Here is a 17475-nt window from a genome sequence, read left to right as displayed (position 1 = left end):
GAGAAGTCTCACCAGTTGAAGTTGATGTTCTTTCTTGAACAGCATTTCTCTGGTTCCAAATTACCCCTTCAGTTGTTGTACTCTCAGTCTCTTCCAAACTCTCCTGAAAAGAAGAGTTAGTCTCCAGTCTCCCCTCTCTGATATCTGTGGCCTCCGGGGGAGAGCACTGCTCATGCTTCAACAGCACTTCCTCTCGTGGGGATCTGGCAACCTGAGGCGGAGGGGGAGGTACTCTGGCGTCGGGGCTTAATGTTGTTTCTAAGCCCAAGGAGTTGACGTCCGTTCCACTCTGGCGTGACTCCAGCGGGACCCCCGACGCCCGGGGTGTCTCCTGCATACGTCGGAGGATCTCCTCAATGTTGCCGAACACCGCTGCACTGGACTGCCGCGAGGCTCCAGCGGCACTGCGTCCTCTTCGTTTCGGCATGAAGAAGGGAGCAGATATCTCGGGCAGTGGATTAAAAGTTGTTAGAGGTGAGACTCTTCGGCGTGTTACTCAGCCGGTAGGGTCTGCGGCCATCTTGGATCCAGCTCGTCTATCTGATTTTTCATGGTCAAGCACTGATCAAGAACAACTCTCAAGATTTTAATTGTAGGGCTTATCGTATATGATATTGAATTGAACTTGATTATTGGTTCAAAAATGATCTTTTGTGATGACACAAGGAAGAATTTTGTTTTTTCCTAATTTAATTTCAATTTGAATTCCTGCATCCAGGATTCCATCATGTTTAGCACAGACTCAATAAGTTGAGTACTGTTGGATAGTGTTTTACAACATGAGATGACTATTGTAATATCGTCAGCATAGCTGAACAACCTCAGACCCAATTTACTCATCCAATAGCCTAATGAAAGAAGGTACACATTAAAAAGTGTAGGAGAAAGTGGGGAGCCCTGTGGGACTCCACACAGGTTTTTCCAAATAGCTGAAAGTGTATCCTTAAATTTAACCCGATAAGAGTCTTGATTCAAGGAATCCTTTAAACCATGAGAATACTTTACTATGGATTCCTAAAGAATCCAAAAGTTCTAACAGTTTGCAGTGGTCTACTAAATCAAAAGCGCTGCTCAGATCAAACTGAAGAACCAGCGCATTGCTACCCTTGCTTAAAAGGCTGTTCAAATAATCCAATAATGTAGCTAATACCGTCTCTGTGCTATAGTGGGATCTAAAACCTGATTGAGAATCGTGCAACAGAGAATGGGATTCTAAATATTTTGTTAGTTGAATTTGCACCATCCCCTCCATGATCTTTGTAATGAAGGGGATGGACGCATCGGTCTATAGTTTGAGGGTAGGGAGATTGATTCCTTATTATTTTTAATAATAGGTGTGATGATTATGTTACCCTCTTCTTGCGGAAAAATACCTTTAGCTAAAGAGTCAGAAATCAATTCTAGCACTTTCATTTTAAATTCCGGAGGTGCGCAGAACATAAGATTAGCAGGGCAAGAGTCCAACATGCAGTAAGATTTAGAGTATTTGGAAAATAATTTGGAGAAATCTGTCTAATCTGGGTTGTCAAAAGTGGACCATATTAGGTCAACTGGAACTTCATCTTGTGCCTTCTCCAAATAATTATTTATACTTCCTAGGCTTGGAGGATACAGCATAGTATATAGATACACATGTGCCAAGCCAGTGATTAAGGTCAGATTAAGGTCAAAGGACATTTGTTGATATAAACACAAAAGAATGATTTCTAGGGCAGTGCTTCTTGGCCCAGTCCTCAGGGCATACCCAACCAATCAGGTTTTAGCCATGAGATCGATCTGCTCCTTGGTATGTGGAATTCACTTATGCATGTACATTGTGGATATCTTGAAAGCTTCACTGGCTGGGTTGAGAACCACTGTCATAGGGACTCAAGATAGGATTTTCTCAGTTACTACTATGTCTTGCCTGAGGAATTATTTATTAAGTTTCTTGAACCAGAAGACACATAAAGCAGATGGATGCATTTTTCATAGAGGTCTCTCTTGTGTTTCACTAACTGCTTCTGACCAACTGATATCCAACTCAGTGAAGTCCTTTTCAACTCTTTTATGCCACATCTATTGTGGCATTTCTGGGTCTCTTTTCCCTTCTGGTTTCCAGTTGATGGCATGCTGTGGTACATGCCTCATATCCATTTTTTATAGGTGCCCAAACCTTCTAAGTCATCATTACTGCAGCATCTTACTAACAATATTGACTACACTTTGGCTTCAATAATCAGAATTCTAGGAGTACATTTTGATAAAATCTTTCGCTTTTACCCCAAGTGAACATGTTAATTAAAAAAAATAATTTGGTCTTTTTTGGAAAATAAGAAGGTTAAGGAAATATTTTGAACATCATCAATTCCATTTGCTGGTGCAATGGTGCTGGTGCAAAGGTGGTGGTGCAATGGTGCTGGTGCAACGGAAGGCCACCAGGATGATCTCGGGGCTCAAGGGTCTCTCGTACGAAGAGAGACTGAACAAATTGCAGCTCTACACTCTTGAGGAACGTAGGAAGAGGGGAGACATGATCGAAACATTTAAGTACCTCACGGGACGTGTCGAAGTGGAAGATGATATTTTCTTTCTCAAGGGACCCTCGGCCACAAGAGGGCACCCGCTCAAACTCAAGGGCGGAAAATTTCATGGCGACACCAGAAAGTATTTCTTCACAGAGAGAGTGGTTGATCATTGGAACAAGCTTCCAGTGCAGGTGATCGAGGCAGACAGCGTGCCAGACTTTAAGAATAAATGGGATACCCATGTGGGATCCCTACGAGGGTCAAGATAAGGAAATTGGGTCATTAGGGCATAGACAGGGGGTGGGTAAGCAGAGTGGGCAGACTTGATGGGCTGTAGCCCTTTTCTGCCATCATCTTCTATGTTTCTATGTTTCTATGTTTCTATGTTAATCATAATTCCTGTCTCTATTAGATTATTGCAATGCTACATTTTTAGACTGTCCCAGAACAAACTCTTCAAAATACAGCTATAAGACTAACTTTCAGATTGAAGAAGAGTGATAGGATCATACCTTGTCTACAGGAGCTTCACTGGTTACCAGTTGAAGCTAGGATCTATTATAAATTGTATTCTATATTGTTTAAAACTCGTTATGGGGACACTCCAGATTATATACCACAACTTTTTTAATTTTCCACTGAGACAGCTTATAATTTAAGGCAAACCCATCCTTTTTGTTTTCCTGAAATTAAAAATATAAAATATACCAGAATTTATAATTCAACCTGGGCTTATCAAGCAGCTAAACTATGGAAAACTCTGCCTATTCAGATGATTCCACAAATTAACTTTAAGAGTTTTAAAAAGATCTGAAGACCTATTTATTTTGAGAAATTTGTACTTGAGAAGTGATAATTGTAGGATAACCAATTCACAATTTTTGTATTAACTCATTTGTTTTATATGAACCGCTGTGAGGTATTGGCGGTATATAAATAAAGATTGTATTGTAGCTGTTGCTTATCTTTAAGAACATAAGAACATAAGCAGTGCCTCTGCTGGGTCAGACCAGGGGTCCATCATGCCCAGCAGTCCGCTCACGCGGCGGCCCATCAGGTCCAGGACCTGTATAGTAACCCTTTATCTATACCCTTCTATCCCCTTTTCCTTCAGGAAATTGTCCAATCCCTTCTTGAATTCCAAAACCGTACCCTGTCCTATCACGCCATCTGGAAGCACATTCAAGGTGTCCACCACCCGTTGGGTGAAGAACTTCCTAGCATTGGTTCTGAATCTGTCCCCTTTTAATTTTTCTGAATGTCCTCTCGTTCTTGTAGTTTTCGAAAGCTTGAAGAATCTGTCCCTCTCCACTTTTCAATATTAAACATTCGTGCACAAATACAACTAATGCTTATCTTTGAAGCTTTAATTCTCACCAAAGAAAGGTCGGGTCCAAGATGAAACAGGATAGCTTCTGTAGCAAATAAACATGCTCTTTCAAATGATATAAATCCCTCCACCCCAAAAAAACCCAAACTACACATTAGAGATATTTGAATTTGAAAAACAGTGAAATTTTACATAAATGCATAAAGCCATATTTTTTGGATGGTCATATCTTCAGCTTCACTTGCAAATCATATTCAGCTCATATTGCAAATCTTGGAAGTACCTCATGGTACATGTCTGCTGGTAAAGTTGTACCCTCAGCTGACTTATCTACCAGCAGCAGTATGGAACCAAACTGTGCCAAAAATTTTCATTTGTGAATTTTTTTTGCCTACTTTGCTGACCTTTTTGCTGACCTTTTTGCCTACTTTGCTGATCTTTCTTATCTCTTTGGATTTTACCTTAGCTTGACAATTGACTTGGGCTCTTTCTCAACCCATCTGCATTAGCACTTCTGTGCTGTTAAATAGTAACAGCACTGCCCCTCCCTTGGTCCATCTTGGGTAAAGTATAGCTCCCCAAAAGTGTACAGCCTAGCATTTATGCTGAATTTAGTAAGTTTATATTATTTACTTCAATTGTAATGTAGGCCTTCTAATGTGTGCATACCTACTACCTCCATTATATACAAATCTATCATGTATATTCATTAGGGGGTATCTTGAAAACCCAGCTGGCTGATGGTCCCCCAGGACAGGTTGGAGGACCATCCTTTTAGAATCTTCTTCAAAATGGTGCCACTGACCCATAGCAGTAGTCTTGCAGATGAACTTTCTAGCAGTGAAGAACGCAGCTAGCAGTGAAGAACTTCCTAGCAGTGAAGAACGCAGCTACCAGGGAAGAGTGAATAGGGTTTGATCCTGCCCACTTATCCTCCATGGGTTGTGTGGGCAGACTGGCTGACTAGAAGGGTGTTGATGTGGGGGAGCATGGAGGCAGGGGATGCCGAAGCAAAAGTAAGCTCATGGAACCACAGTCCTTTGAGTTGGCCTTGGTATAATACATCAACTTATTTATTTAAACATCTCTTATATACCGCACATCTACAAGGCTGTGTGGTTTACAAAATACATGCATAATTTAAATCAAACAGCTGGTAAGATTTGCCTCTTTGCGGATAATACCAAAATCTGCAATAGAGTAGATACCCTTGATAGTGTGGAAAATGCGAGGAAGGAGTTAGTGAAGCTTGAGGAATGGTCTGAAATTTGGCAGCTAAGATTTATTGCTATGAAATGCAAGGTTATGCATTTGAGCTACAAAAACCTGAGGGAACAGTACAGTTTGTGGGGGGGGGGGGGGGGTTAAAGAACTTTTGTGCACAAAAGAGAAGCAGGACTTGGGTGTGTTAGTATTTGTCCAGCATAAAGCTACTGGTAAGAATGTGTTTGCTAATTTAAATAGGATGAAAGGAAAAAGCACGTTACTTGATGTTGGTTGTCTTCTAGCACATGTTTTGAATAACTGCATGCAGCAAGGTGCTGATACACTTGATGCACGCTGACATTGAATCAATAATTTAAAAAATTTACAACTATTTCTCAATCTACAATGTTCAAACTGAACATTTGAAAGAGTATTGCAAGTTTGCTGAAGTGTAGTATCATCGGCTGCTTTATCACAGCAAGACTCAATGGCTGTCTTTGTTTCCTGGCATCCACTGACTGTTGCAGATGTTTCCAGCCTTGAAGTCTTTCTTTTTTGTCTTGAAAAACGTCAACTGTTGTGATCTGAAATTTCTTTGAAAATGATCTGAATGAGGTTTACCTCTGGCACATGCATTCACTGATGAGTGTGTTCCACTCACACACTGAAAGAATTAAATGTGAGAATAACTCACTACTGGAGGTTATGGACTGTCTTAAATCTGTTCAGTCTGTTCTCAAATATCGTGCACAAGATGGTTTCATGTCAGTAAAGGTGAAGGAATTTCAAGTTTCAAGTTTAAGTTTAATGGGTTTTTTGATTAATCGTATTTCTAAGCGATGAACAATTTAAAATTACAATAACTGGGAGACAATACAATACAAAACTATGTATAACGACATAAGGGATTAAAAGTTTAACTTAACAAACTCATAAACACAAGGAAAGAAGGGAGGTGAAATACAAAATCAATATAGAAAAGTAGAACAAAAAGGGAAAAGTACAAAAAGGGAAACAAATAAAAGCTATAATATGATACAATAAAAATAATTTGACCTACAAACTGTTTAGTTAATTATCAAAGGCATCTCTAAAAAGAAATGTTTTAAAATTACTTTTGAATTTCTCCAGATTGTGCTCTTCCCTTAAATAAATGGGAAGGGCGTTCCAAGTTTGAGGTGCGATAACAGAGAAAATAAATTGCCGTCTTGTATTAATAACCTTAAGAGATGGAATTGTTAGTAAATTCTGTTCGTTGGATCTCAATGTTCTATTTGGAGAATAAGGAATTAATAATTTATATATAAATGCTGGAGTTTTATTAAGGAGAGATTTGAAAGTGAGTATGCATAGTTTGTATGTTATCCGGTGGGTAACTGGAAGCCAGTGCGCATTCTTTAGAAGGGGAGTTACATGATCAAACTTCCTAGTTTTAGTTATAAGCTTAATGGAAGCATTTTGAATGATCTGTAGATGTTTTATTTCATTCAAAGAGATTCCCTTAAAAAGAGCGTTACAGTAATCAATTTTAGAGATCACCAAAGAGTGAATAAGAATATTAAGTGATTTTGAACATAGAAATTTTGAAATTGATCAAATTTTTCGTAGCCTATAAAATATTGTTTTAATAGTGTTACTAATGTGATCATGAAAATTCAGTTTGTGATCAAAGATCACCCCTAAAATTTTTATATTGCTAACTAATTGCAGGGGGACAGTTTTTATAGAAATGGGAGTGACAAGAGAAGAATTGTCTTTCCAGGAAAAAAAGCATTGTTAATGAAGTTGGGTCAAGATGGACTGGATGACCAGTATGATGCTTTTTGTTCACAAGTAGCTTTGCTGTACACTGCAACTTTAGAATATTTGGAGATGTGGACCATACCACTAGAGGAGTCCACTGCATTTGCATGGATGGCTTTAAGTGAAATTCCAAGTTGGGATGAAGTTGTTGCAACCGTGGCATATCTCAAAGAAAAATAAATAAACATTGATGATAGCAAATGTTTTGATCAAGTCTGCAACTTGAAGAGATTTGTTGAGCCAAACCTAAATGAAGAAGACTTCAAAAAGTTATTGTTACATGAGAAATGGGCAAAGTATTTCAACAACTGCAGGAGTGAAGGAAGTTTCTCAGAACTTCTTATCATTATAAAGTTTTTTTTTGCGATTCCACCACATAATGCTAATACTGAATGAGTTTTTTTCCTTAATGCAGAGCCAGTGGACAAAGGAGAGAAGCAAGTTGTTGGTTGACTGTCAAGGAATTTTTTTGTGCAACACAACTTTGAGCATATGACATGTAAACTCTTTCACACATGTCTCAAAAGTCAGTCCAAGTTGTTGAGAGCTATCCACTCTTCTGAAAAGTACACAGACACAGCAAACTCAAATCCAGAAGTTTTAGAAGTATAGAGTATTGTTTGGGATAGGAGGGATTGGGACTTGTATACTGCCTTTTGCTGTTGTGATGTAAGACACTGTTGTGTTGAAAACACATAACTGGGAAGGAATAGTCAAGAGGTTGCAGAAAATATAGTTACACACTCTACTTTTTCTTGACAGTGGGAAATCAAAGCAGTTCTTTAAGGTATCGTTCAGTTTCTTTGTAAAGAAGCAATAATTTAAGTTTGAGAACATGCACATTCTGCTTGTGTACATTTGTGTTATTTCAAATACTTTTTTTTTTAGATACTGAAGTGCCTAATTTTCAATAAAGTTGGATATTTTCACAGCAGTGTGTATATTTTGATGGAGTTATGTAAAAGATAACATAGCTTGAGTAAATCTAAACTGTAGACATAGTTATGTTTCTAAAACTTGTGATTCTGCTATAAAGTCACTTTATTTAATTTGTGTGACCTCTAGCTGCTGTAGAAATCAAGTTTTCCTTTGTGTGTTTCTTTTTGTTTTTATCAATGAAATGTAGAATAACTGAATATTTTTTAGGCAGATCACTTTTGTGATAAAGGATGAGAAGACTAAAAGGGGACATGATGGATGGAAGAAGCAAAGAGAGATGCTGGATGGAAGGGTGGGGAGAGCTAGAGAAGAGACACTGGATGAAAGTAAGGAGAGACCTGAGAGATAGAGGGCCAATACTAGATGGAAGTAGGGGAGAGAAAGAAGGACATGCTGGATGGAAGGGCTAGAGGATAGAGTTAGTGAAAGACTGGGGAATAAGAGGAAGGGGAATGAGAGACAAGAGATAGAAAGCTGTAGGTAGACAGCAAAAAGAGGGAAATTGAAGACTATGGAGCAAGAATGAATGAAGAGAGGGAGGAAAATAAATTGAACACTGAGGAAAAAAAACCCAATGTTAGAGATGGATGTAGTGGAGGAGATAAAGAAGACAGGAGAGAAAAATGACAAATGAGCACAAAACTCTGGTATGAGAGTTAAGAGAAGACAGAGGAAAGCATAAAGCAGAGACTGACACCAACATAATTAGAAAAATTAAATGGCTAGACAACAAAGGTAGAAAAAAGATTGTCTTTTTAATTTTGAATAAAGTACAAAACTCACAAGAGAAGCGGGTGGGGGTAGTGCAATAAAGGATGGGGGGACGCCATGGATGGCTAGTCACACAGGGTGCAATTATAGCTTGCTATGGCCTTGATGGCACACAGCAGGCTACCACCTAGGGGAGGGGCTGGGACAGGGATGAGGCTGGGAGCAGGGCCATGTGTCCTCTTTTTTGTCTTCACAAATATGGTAATCATATCCATACCTGGATGACTGGCTGATCAGAACTCCATAATCCACCAAAGGAGAGCAAGCGGTGACAGACAGTCCAAGTTCTGTAGAGCCTGTGTTGGATAGTGAATTTCCAAAAAAGCCAACTGAATCTGTATCAGTCTTTGGAGTACTTGGGTGTCTTGTTCAACAAGGCAGATGGCCATGTCTATCTACCTGATTTAAAAAAAAAAACCCAAACCAAAACAACAACTAGGAGGAGACAAAGCGGATATTCGTGGAACCTATGTAAAAAGAGCCAAGTAGTGAAGAAAACGGTGGCGACCATGACTGGGTATAAAACAGAATGTAAAAGGTATACAAAATATAATGGAAAGAAGAATCTCTTGGGAGTAGAGAGTCATAAGAGAACCAAAAGGATGATTATGTAAACCAGGTTCCCACATTGACACACCACTAGGACATGTAAATATACAGTACTAGTCTTTAAGCCCATTACATTAACGGGTGCTAGAATAGATGTGTCCGTCTGTCTTTATTTCTGTCTCTGTCTCCTTATCCGCTGTCTGTCTTTCTTTCTGTCTGTCTGTCTGTCTCTCTCCCTGGCCCCCTGCCTATCTCTCTTTGGCCCCGCGAGCAAACCATGATTGCTGCCTGCCCCCCCAGCACACCCCTCTCCCCAAAGCAGCCCCTTTTCCCTCTCCCCCTCCACTTCTTTCTCTCTGTCTCTCTCCCTGGCCCCCTGCCTATCTCTCTTTGGCCCTGTTTGTGGCACAGTGGGACGTATCGGGGAAAAAGAGGAGCCATGTCGAAGAGGGTTGGGGGCACTGGAGAAGGGGCAGCTTCGGGACTTGCGGTGGGCTGCCTCAGGGAAACGCAATGTCCGGCTTTCTGTACAGCGTGAGGTGCTCTGAGTGCATCGACTAGAGCGAAAAGCACAACTCCATTGCCGGAGTCCTGTTCTTCACAGGCTGGTGGATCATTATCGATGCAGCAGTAAAATATCCACAATCAGAGCAACTGAATCACTCACACCATGCAAACCGCCGCATGCCGTCACGAGCCACCCCATGCGCTGCAAATCAAATACAGCCACGGAAGCAGACACCATGGTGGCAGGGAATACGGCCTCCTAAGTGCGCATGTGCGCTTAGGGTTTTATTATAGAGGATAGAATACCAGCACTTACTTATGCAAATGTATACTTATCAGTGAAATTGCCAGTGGAGTACCTAGGTGCTATTCTACATAACTTACATAGCTCATAAATTGTAGGAAAGAGAAGGGGGGTCTTGTATACTATTTTTTTGTGACTTTGGCATTGCAAAGCTGACATTCAAAGTGATGGGCACTGGAGGATTAAGGTGACTTGCCCAGGGTCACAAGGAGCAGCAGGGATTTGATCTCACAACCTCTGGGAGCAGAGGCAGCAGCTCTACCAGTGAGCTACACCTTCCCACATGGGGGTTAGGCAAGGCCATATAGACCTAAATTGCACATCTTGTCTTTGGTTGCTGTGACTTTGTTGGTCAGCTGATGAATATTGGTTGGCCAGCTATGCCAAAATGCAGCTGAAAATAGAATGGAAATTCAATATCAGTCACTGGGCACAGCACCACATTGAATTTCTGGGTTTGCTGCCGACCGTGGTTTGAAAATCATCCCCCATGAAATTAGGGGGAGAAGTGTAACCACATCCTTTGTTTTATTCAGTAAGCTGTTCATCTAGCAAAGAGGCCTTTGGATTTTCTCTTGCAAGATATTTTTTAACCGCAGGATGAACAAAATCTATTGTTGGGTTGTACTTATCATGATCTAACTGCCAAATAATTCCTTTCACTTGTGTACATTAGGTTCTTAGCTTTGTTTATCACAATCCTTTTGTGTTTCATACACAGCAATACTTAGGTAGGATTCTCTGACAGCAAACAATGTGCTATCAAGAGTCATTTGGCAAGACCAAGGTTGGAAGTTCAACCAAGTTTAGAAAAATATAATCACATGATAATCTTAAAGGCAAGCCCAGTAATCAGGTTGCACCCTGGCTTGTTATGTATAAATCAGTGTGACCAAAAAGCACTTTTCAGTGACTAAAGTTGGAGCTTTGATAGACATCCAAGAATGGAGCTGGTGGGAGCTAGCATTTTCTTGCTGGTAGTATGTGCTGCCTTATTAATGTTAGGCACAGTCCAGAAGAGAATGAAGCAAGGTATCGGCAAACTGCCTCCTGGACCCACCGGTCTCCCTTTCCTGGGCAACCTCCTGCAGTTGAACAGTAAAGATATCTGCCGCTCACTCAATAAGGTACATCATCTACTTTCTGCTCAGCTGGTGGAAGCTTATTTCAGAACTGCTATATTTGAACAAACCAAGTTTGAAACTTATTTTTGAAATAATCCTACTATCATAATGCAGGTGAAGGGAGCAAATGCCATAGCCTAAGATTAATAGAAGCAATTTTCAAACTATGCTTTTTGCTGCAAAGTGTGTGGTTACTTTTTATGCACTGATTATGTCTGTATTTGCACAACATAAGTATAGATGTATTTTCACTTTGATGTATACATGGATAAAATGTATCAACAGACTTTTTGCCTGCTTATATTTCTCCACAGAAAATAACAGGCATATATTATTCGGGGCCGGCCTATATTCATCCTGGCATTCATAAGTGTTATTTGGGGCCTACCTACATACCTGGTGGTCCAGCAGGAGTCTTCGGGGGCAGGAACACAGCCCCCTTGCTGTCCTAAATTTACCCACTTATCTTATACAAACCCTGGCTGAGCATCACTAAGTCCCGGCTTTTCCCCTGACTGGCCCACTTTTTTTTTTTTTGGGGGGGGGGGGCTAGTTTAAAGCATTTAGCCATGATCGACAATTTAAGTGGACCACAGCCTCTCTGACCCACTGAATATCATACCCCTCATACCCAAAGTTGAGTGTGAAAACCCATGCTATGTATGATGATTCAGTGTAGGATGGGCTAAGGAGGGCATCAATGGGAATTCCACTAACTTGGAACACGAGGACATTACTGGCCAGACTTAGCAGTAGATATCCTGCAAACAATGGAATGGTTGGATAGGCTGGAGTGAGCTTAGATGGCAACTTTAGCAGTTGGAACCTAGGTGGACTTTAGTCTATGGCCCAGAAATATCAAAGAAGAGACAAGTTAACTTAATCATGCTCCAGTTCTTTTCAATTTTCCCATAAATCTTTAAAAACTACTCTATTTGCTAAACATTTTGAAAATTAATTAATTTGTAATTTTGCCATTACCTTCTATTTATCAATTGTAAATCTTTCCCTGTTTTTATTTAATTGCTGTAAACCGAGTCGAGCTTTCTTAGAATGATGACTCGGTATACAAAGTTAAGCTTTAGTTTAGGCAGACTGGGTGGATCTTTCAGGTCTTCATCTGCCAACATTTACTAAGTTACTATTTTAAGTGCTATTTCATATACTGTAGGTCCCTTCGTGTTAAGTGATCCTTATAAAACTGGCATTTAGCATGGATTTTGCCCATCTTTGGCAAAACAAGGCCGCTGTTGGGTTTTTGTTATTTAGCGGTGAAGATTGGAGCAGCAAACTTTGACGAGATGCCAAGTAGTTTTGAGACTGTTTCTGTTGGACATATTGAGGATAATTACTCTACATGCAGTAGCCCTCAATATTATATTTTTAAGCTCATTTTGTATGGCATTGAACTCTGGAGTTTTTTTGACCAATGACTGTATTGGTTCTGAGCTATAACACTGTGCATGGTGGAGCAATTTCTTTGAGGTCGCTTTTCCCCACGTTTTTACTGGGTTTATTTAATGAGCTGTTATGATGTTGCTATGATATTTAAATAGCTTTTTCTTTGTAAGTTAGGTGTTCTGTCCAAATTGGGGCAGCATTTATTGAATCTGGCCCCGACTGCATAGTAGTTTTAACCTTGCTGGTTTTTACTTTCTGTGGTTTGTTAAGCATAGTTTAGAAATCCAATTTGTTCAGATACGTTTAGAGTCTTTTAGTCACAGAACACTTGGTAAAAGCTGGGACAGTTGAAACTGCAACTCATAAGGAACATGAACATAAGAGCTGCCATACTGAGACAGACCCAAGGTCCATCAAGCCCAGAATCCTGTTTCCAACAGAGGCCTCCCCAGGTCCCAAGTACCTAGCTAGATCCCAAGTAGTAAAACAGATTTTATGCTGCTTATCCTAGGAATAAGCAATGGATTTCTCCAAGCCATTTCAATAATAGCCTATGGACTTCTCTTTCAGGAAATTATTGAAGCCTTTTCTAAACCTCGCTAAGCTAACTAATTTCGCCACATTCGCCAGCAACGAATTCCCGTTGTATAATTACATGTTGTTTGAAGAAATCTTCTCTGGTTTGTTTTAAATCTACTACTTAGTAGCTTCATCACATGCCCCCTAATCATAAGAACATAAGAACATAAGAATTGCCATCTCCGGATCAGACCCATGGTCCATCGAGTCCGGCGATCCGCACACGCGGAGGCCCAGTCAGGTATACACCTGATTGTTCTAATCACCCATATCCCTCTATGCCTCTCATAAGGAGATGTGCATCTAATTTGCCTTTGAATCCTAGCACAGTGGATTCCTTAATAACCTCCTGTGGAAGAGCATTCCATGCGTCCACCACTCGCTGCGTAAAGCAGAACTTCCTGACATTTGTCCTGGACTTGTCACCCCTTAGCTTCAAACCATGTCCTCTTGTCCGTGTCACATTGGACAATGTAAATAATTTGTTTTTCTGCTCTATTTTATCGATGTCTTTCAGTATTTTGAACGTCTCTATCATGTCCCCTCGCAGCCTCCTCTTCTCAAGGGAGAACAATCCTAGTTTCTTGAGTCGTTCCTCATATTCCAATTTCTCCATACCTCTTATTAGTTTCGTTGCTCGTCTCTGCACCCTCTCCAGCAGTTTTATATCCTTCTTTAGGTTGGGAGACCAATGTTGTACACAGTATTCCAAGTGTGGTCTGACCATCGCTCTATAAAGCGGCATTATGACTTTCTCCGATCTACTTGTGATTCCTTTCTTTATCATGCCCAACATTCTGTTTGCTTTCTTTGCCGCTGCCGCACATTGTGCCGACGGCTTCAGGGTCCTATCTATCAGTATACCCAGGTCCTTTTCTTGTTCGCTCTTACCCAGAGTTGCTCCTGACATTCTATACTCGTGTTCCTTATTCTTACTACCTAAATGCATTACTTTGCATTTCTCCACGTTGAACTTCATCTGCCATTGCTCTGCCCATTTCTCTAGCTGATACAAGTCGCTCTGGAGTTCCTCGCTATCTTCCTGCGATCTGATTTCCCGGCATAGCTTTGTGTCGTCTGCAAACTTAATGATCTCACTGGATATTCCGCCTTCCAGGTCATTGATATATATATTAAATAGAATCGGCCCAAGTACCGAGCCCTGGGGCACACCACTAGTCACTTTCTCCCAGTCTGAGAACTTCCCATTTATGCCCACTCTCTGCTTCCTGTTTTCCAGCCATTTGCCTATCCACCTTTGTATATCTCCCTCTATTCCATGGCTTTGTAGTTTCCTGAGAAGTCTTTCATGCGGAACTTTGTCGAATGCTTTCTGGAAGTCCAAATAAATTATGTCCACCGGCATTCCACTATCAATTTGCTTGTTCACGGTCTCAAAAAATTGAAGCAAATTCGTTAAACATGATTTCCCTTTCCTGAACCCATGTTGACTGGGTTTCAGCAAGTCGTGTGTATCTAAGTGCCGGACTATGCTATCCTTGATCAGTGCTTCAACCATCTTTCCAGGGACAGACGTAAGGCTCACTGGTCTGTAGTTGCCCGGTTCTCCTCTCGATCCTTTCTTGAAAATTGGCGTGACATTCGCTATCTTCCAGTCATCTGGTATCTGTCCAGTTCTGATTGTCAGATTGGTGAGTTTTTGCAATAACTCTCCGATTTCAATCTTCAATTCTTTTAAGACTCTCGGATGAATTCCATCCGGTCCAGGGGATTTGTCACTTTTAAGTTTGTCGATCTGGTAGTATATCTGGTCCAACTCCACTTCAACTGTGGTGAGGCTGTCTTCTATTACTCCATTAAACACTTTCATTGCCTCTGGTATTTTTGCAGTATCCTCCTCCGTAAAGACAGACGCAAAGAAGGAATTTAGTTTGTCCGCAATTTGTTTATCTTCCTTAATGTACCCTTTTCTTCCCTGGTCGTCCAGGGGTCCCACCGCCTCTTTTGCGGGTTTTTTCCCTTTCACGTATCTAAAGAAGGGCTTGAAGTTCTTGGCCTCTTGCGCTATTTTTTCTTCATAGTCCTTTTTGGCATCCCTCACCGCCTTGTGACATTTCTTCTGTTCGTCTTTATGTTTTTTCCATGCTTCGGTCGTTTTGATGTGTTTCCATTTTTTGAAAGAGTCCTTCTTTTCTTTTATGGCTTCCTTCACCTGTCTGGTAAGCCATGCCGGTTCTCCCTTACCTTTTGTTCTCCCTTCCTTGGAGATCCTCGGAATGTGTAGGTTTTGTGCTTCTGTGATAGTACTTTTCAGTAGGGACCATGCCTGGTCTACTGTTTCAATTTTATCCACCTTTTTCTTGAGTCGTTGTTTCACCATGGCTCTCATGCGATCGTATTTGCCCTTTTTAAAGTTAAAGGTTTTGGTTAAGGTTTTGGCACTTTTTCTATTCCCGATGTCAAGCTTAAAGATGATCACATTGTGATCGCTCGTCCCCAGCGGTACCGTAACTTCTACTTCTTTTGTCGGTCCCGTGAGGCCATTTAGCACCAAGTCCAGGGTGACGTTGCCTCTTGTCGGCTCTTTCACCATTTGTTCCAGGAAGCAATCCCCTAGCGCCTCCAGGAACTTGGCCTCCTTGCCGCAGTTGGAGGTTCCTAGTTTCCAGTCTATCCTCGGGAAATTGAAGTCTCCCAATATTATTACATTGCCCGTCTTGCATTCTCGTTTGATTTCCTCTATCATTTCTAAGTCAGTTTCATCCGCCTGTCCCGGGGGACGATAAAAAAGGCCAATTTTCGTGGCTGCACTGTTTTGTCCAGGAATCTTGACCCAGAGGGACTCTAGCTTCTCTTTCGTTTCCATCGTAGCCACTTCAACAGATTCTATTCCTTCCTGCACATATAGGGCAATACCTCCACCTTTCTGCCCTACTCGATCTCTTCTATATAGTTTGTATCCCTGAAGTACTGTGTCCCATTTGTTTTCTTCATTCCACCATGTTTCTGTTATGCCAATGATTTCCAACTTATCATTTCTTGCTATTGTCTCTAGTTCCCCCATTTTGTTTCCTAGACTTCTAGCATTCGTATACATACATTTGAGTTCTCTTCGAGTTACTTTTATGGACTTTCTACTCTTTGCTGTCCTTACTGTTACTTTCACGGTATCCTTAACCGCTCCAGTGTTGTTTCCCTTGTTTGTTGTGCGGTCTTCCTCTCCTATGTCTGAGTTGTCCCTTTCTGCCTTGTCTTCCTTATTTGCTGTGAGATCGTCCTCTCCTGTGTATGAGTAGTAGCCCATTGTTCCTACATCGGGGCATCCTGTCGTCCGTGCCATCGACTGGTGGTCGACTGTCGGCTTTCCCCTATTTATTAGTTTAAAGCCTTCTCGATGGCCCTCTTCAAGTTGCCTGCCAATACTCTCGCTCCTTCCTTGTTGAGGTGTAGTCCGTCCTTTCTATAGTACTTGCTTTTCCCCCAGAACGCCGTCCAGTTGCGCACGAAGTCGAAGCCTTCTTCTTCACACCATCGTCTCATCCAGGCGTTAATAGCTTGCAATTCCCCTTGTCTCTTTCCATCCGCTCTTGGTACTGGGAGGATCTCGGAGAAGGCCACCTTCACCTCCCTGATCTTCAGCTGTCTTCCAAGTGAGCGGAGCTGGCCCTTCATCTCTTCCCTGTCATACTTCCGTCCGCTTACATCATTTGTTCCCACGTGGATGAGCACAGCAGTATCCTCTCCCCCTGCACTGTCTATGATCCTGGAGATCCTGTTGGCCACATCCTTCACTCTTGCTCCAGGCAGACAGGTGACGATTCTGTCCTCTCTTCCTCCTGCGGTGTGGCTGTCTACGTGACGTATAATGGAGTCTCCTACGATGATCCCCATCTTCTTTATTCGGGGGTTTCTTGGGGGTCGTAAGTCCACGTCTTCGGTATAGGGCCAGTCTTCTTCTTCCAGTGCTACTCTTGAAATTGTTTTCGTCTCTTCAGATGGGGGGACGTCTTCCTGTGATCTCTCTCTTCCTTCTGGTGTGCGGATATCTCCTACCTCATCTTTGGTTTTTTCTGTGTTAGCTTGTGTGTCTTCTCTCCTCTCTTCCAGTCCATCTTTCTGGGTATCCTGGGTACAGCTTTCCAGTCCTGGGATCTCTACATATTGCTGGTGGGCTTCCTCGATGAATCTTTCTAATTCCACGATCCCTTCGCTGGTTTCGGGCTCCCCTAGCAACTTCTCCTGCATGCAGTTTTCCTCCTTCCTGGCAAGGAGTTCTTCGAGTTCCATCACAGTTCCCTCCAGCAGCCGAACTTGCAGTTTCAGGCTGTCCAGCTCCTCACATCGGCTGCAAATGTATGCCCTAGTCCCCGAGGGGAGGTAGTCATACATATTGCAGCCGGTGCAGAAGACTGGAAAGCTCATCTTCTGGCTTCCGTGGGCGCTCATGTCTTATTCTCCTTCTCAGTTGTGTGTGTCCTGTCCTCTTGATAGCAG

The 17475-nt window shown here is 41.6% G+C and overlaps 1 protein-coding gene across 1 annotated transcript in view; it reads left to right on the top strand.

The window, feature by feature from the left end:
- Positions 1-10844: 10844 nt before the first annotated feature.
- LOC117366197 (cytochrome P450 2C20-like) overlaps positions 10845-17475 on the top strand; it is a 52850-nt gene continuing 46219 nt past the window's right edge. Inside the window, exon 1 of the mRNA XM_033957404.1 lies at positions 10845-11043. Coding sequence (XP_033813295.1) covers positions 10861-11043 — 183 coding nt within the window. The 5' untranslated portion in view covers positions 10845-10860. The remainder of the gene's footprint in view (positions 11044-17475) is intronic.

Source organism: Geotrypetes seraphini, chromosome 8, assembly GCF_902459505.1.
Source record: "Geotrypetes seraphini chromosome 8, aGeoSer1.1, whole genome shotgun sequence".
Taxonomy (NCBI): Eukaryota; Metazoa; Chordata; class Amphibia; order Gymnophiona; family Dermophiidae; genus Geotrypetes; species Geotrypetes seraphini.
This window is presented reverse-complemented; position numbering and strand designations above follow the sequence as displayed.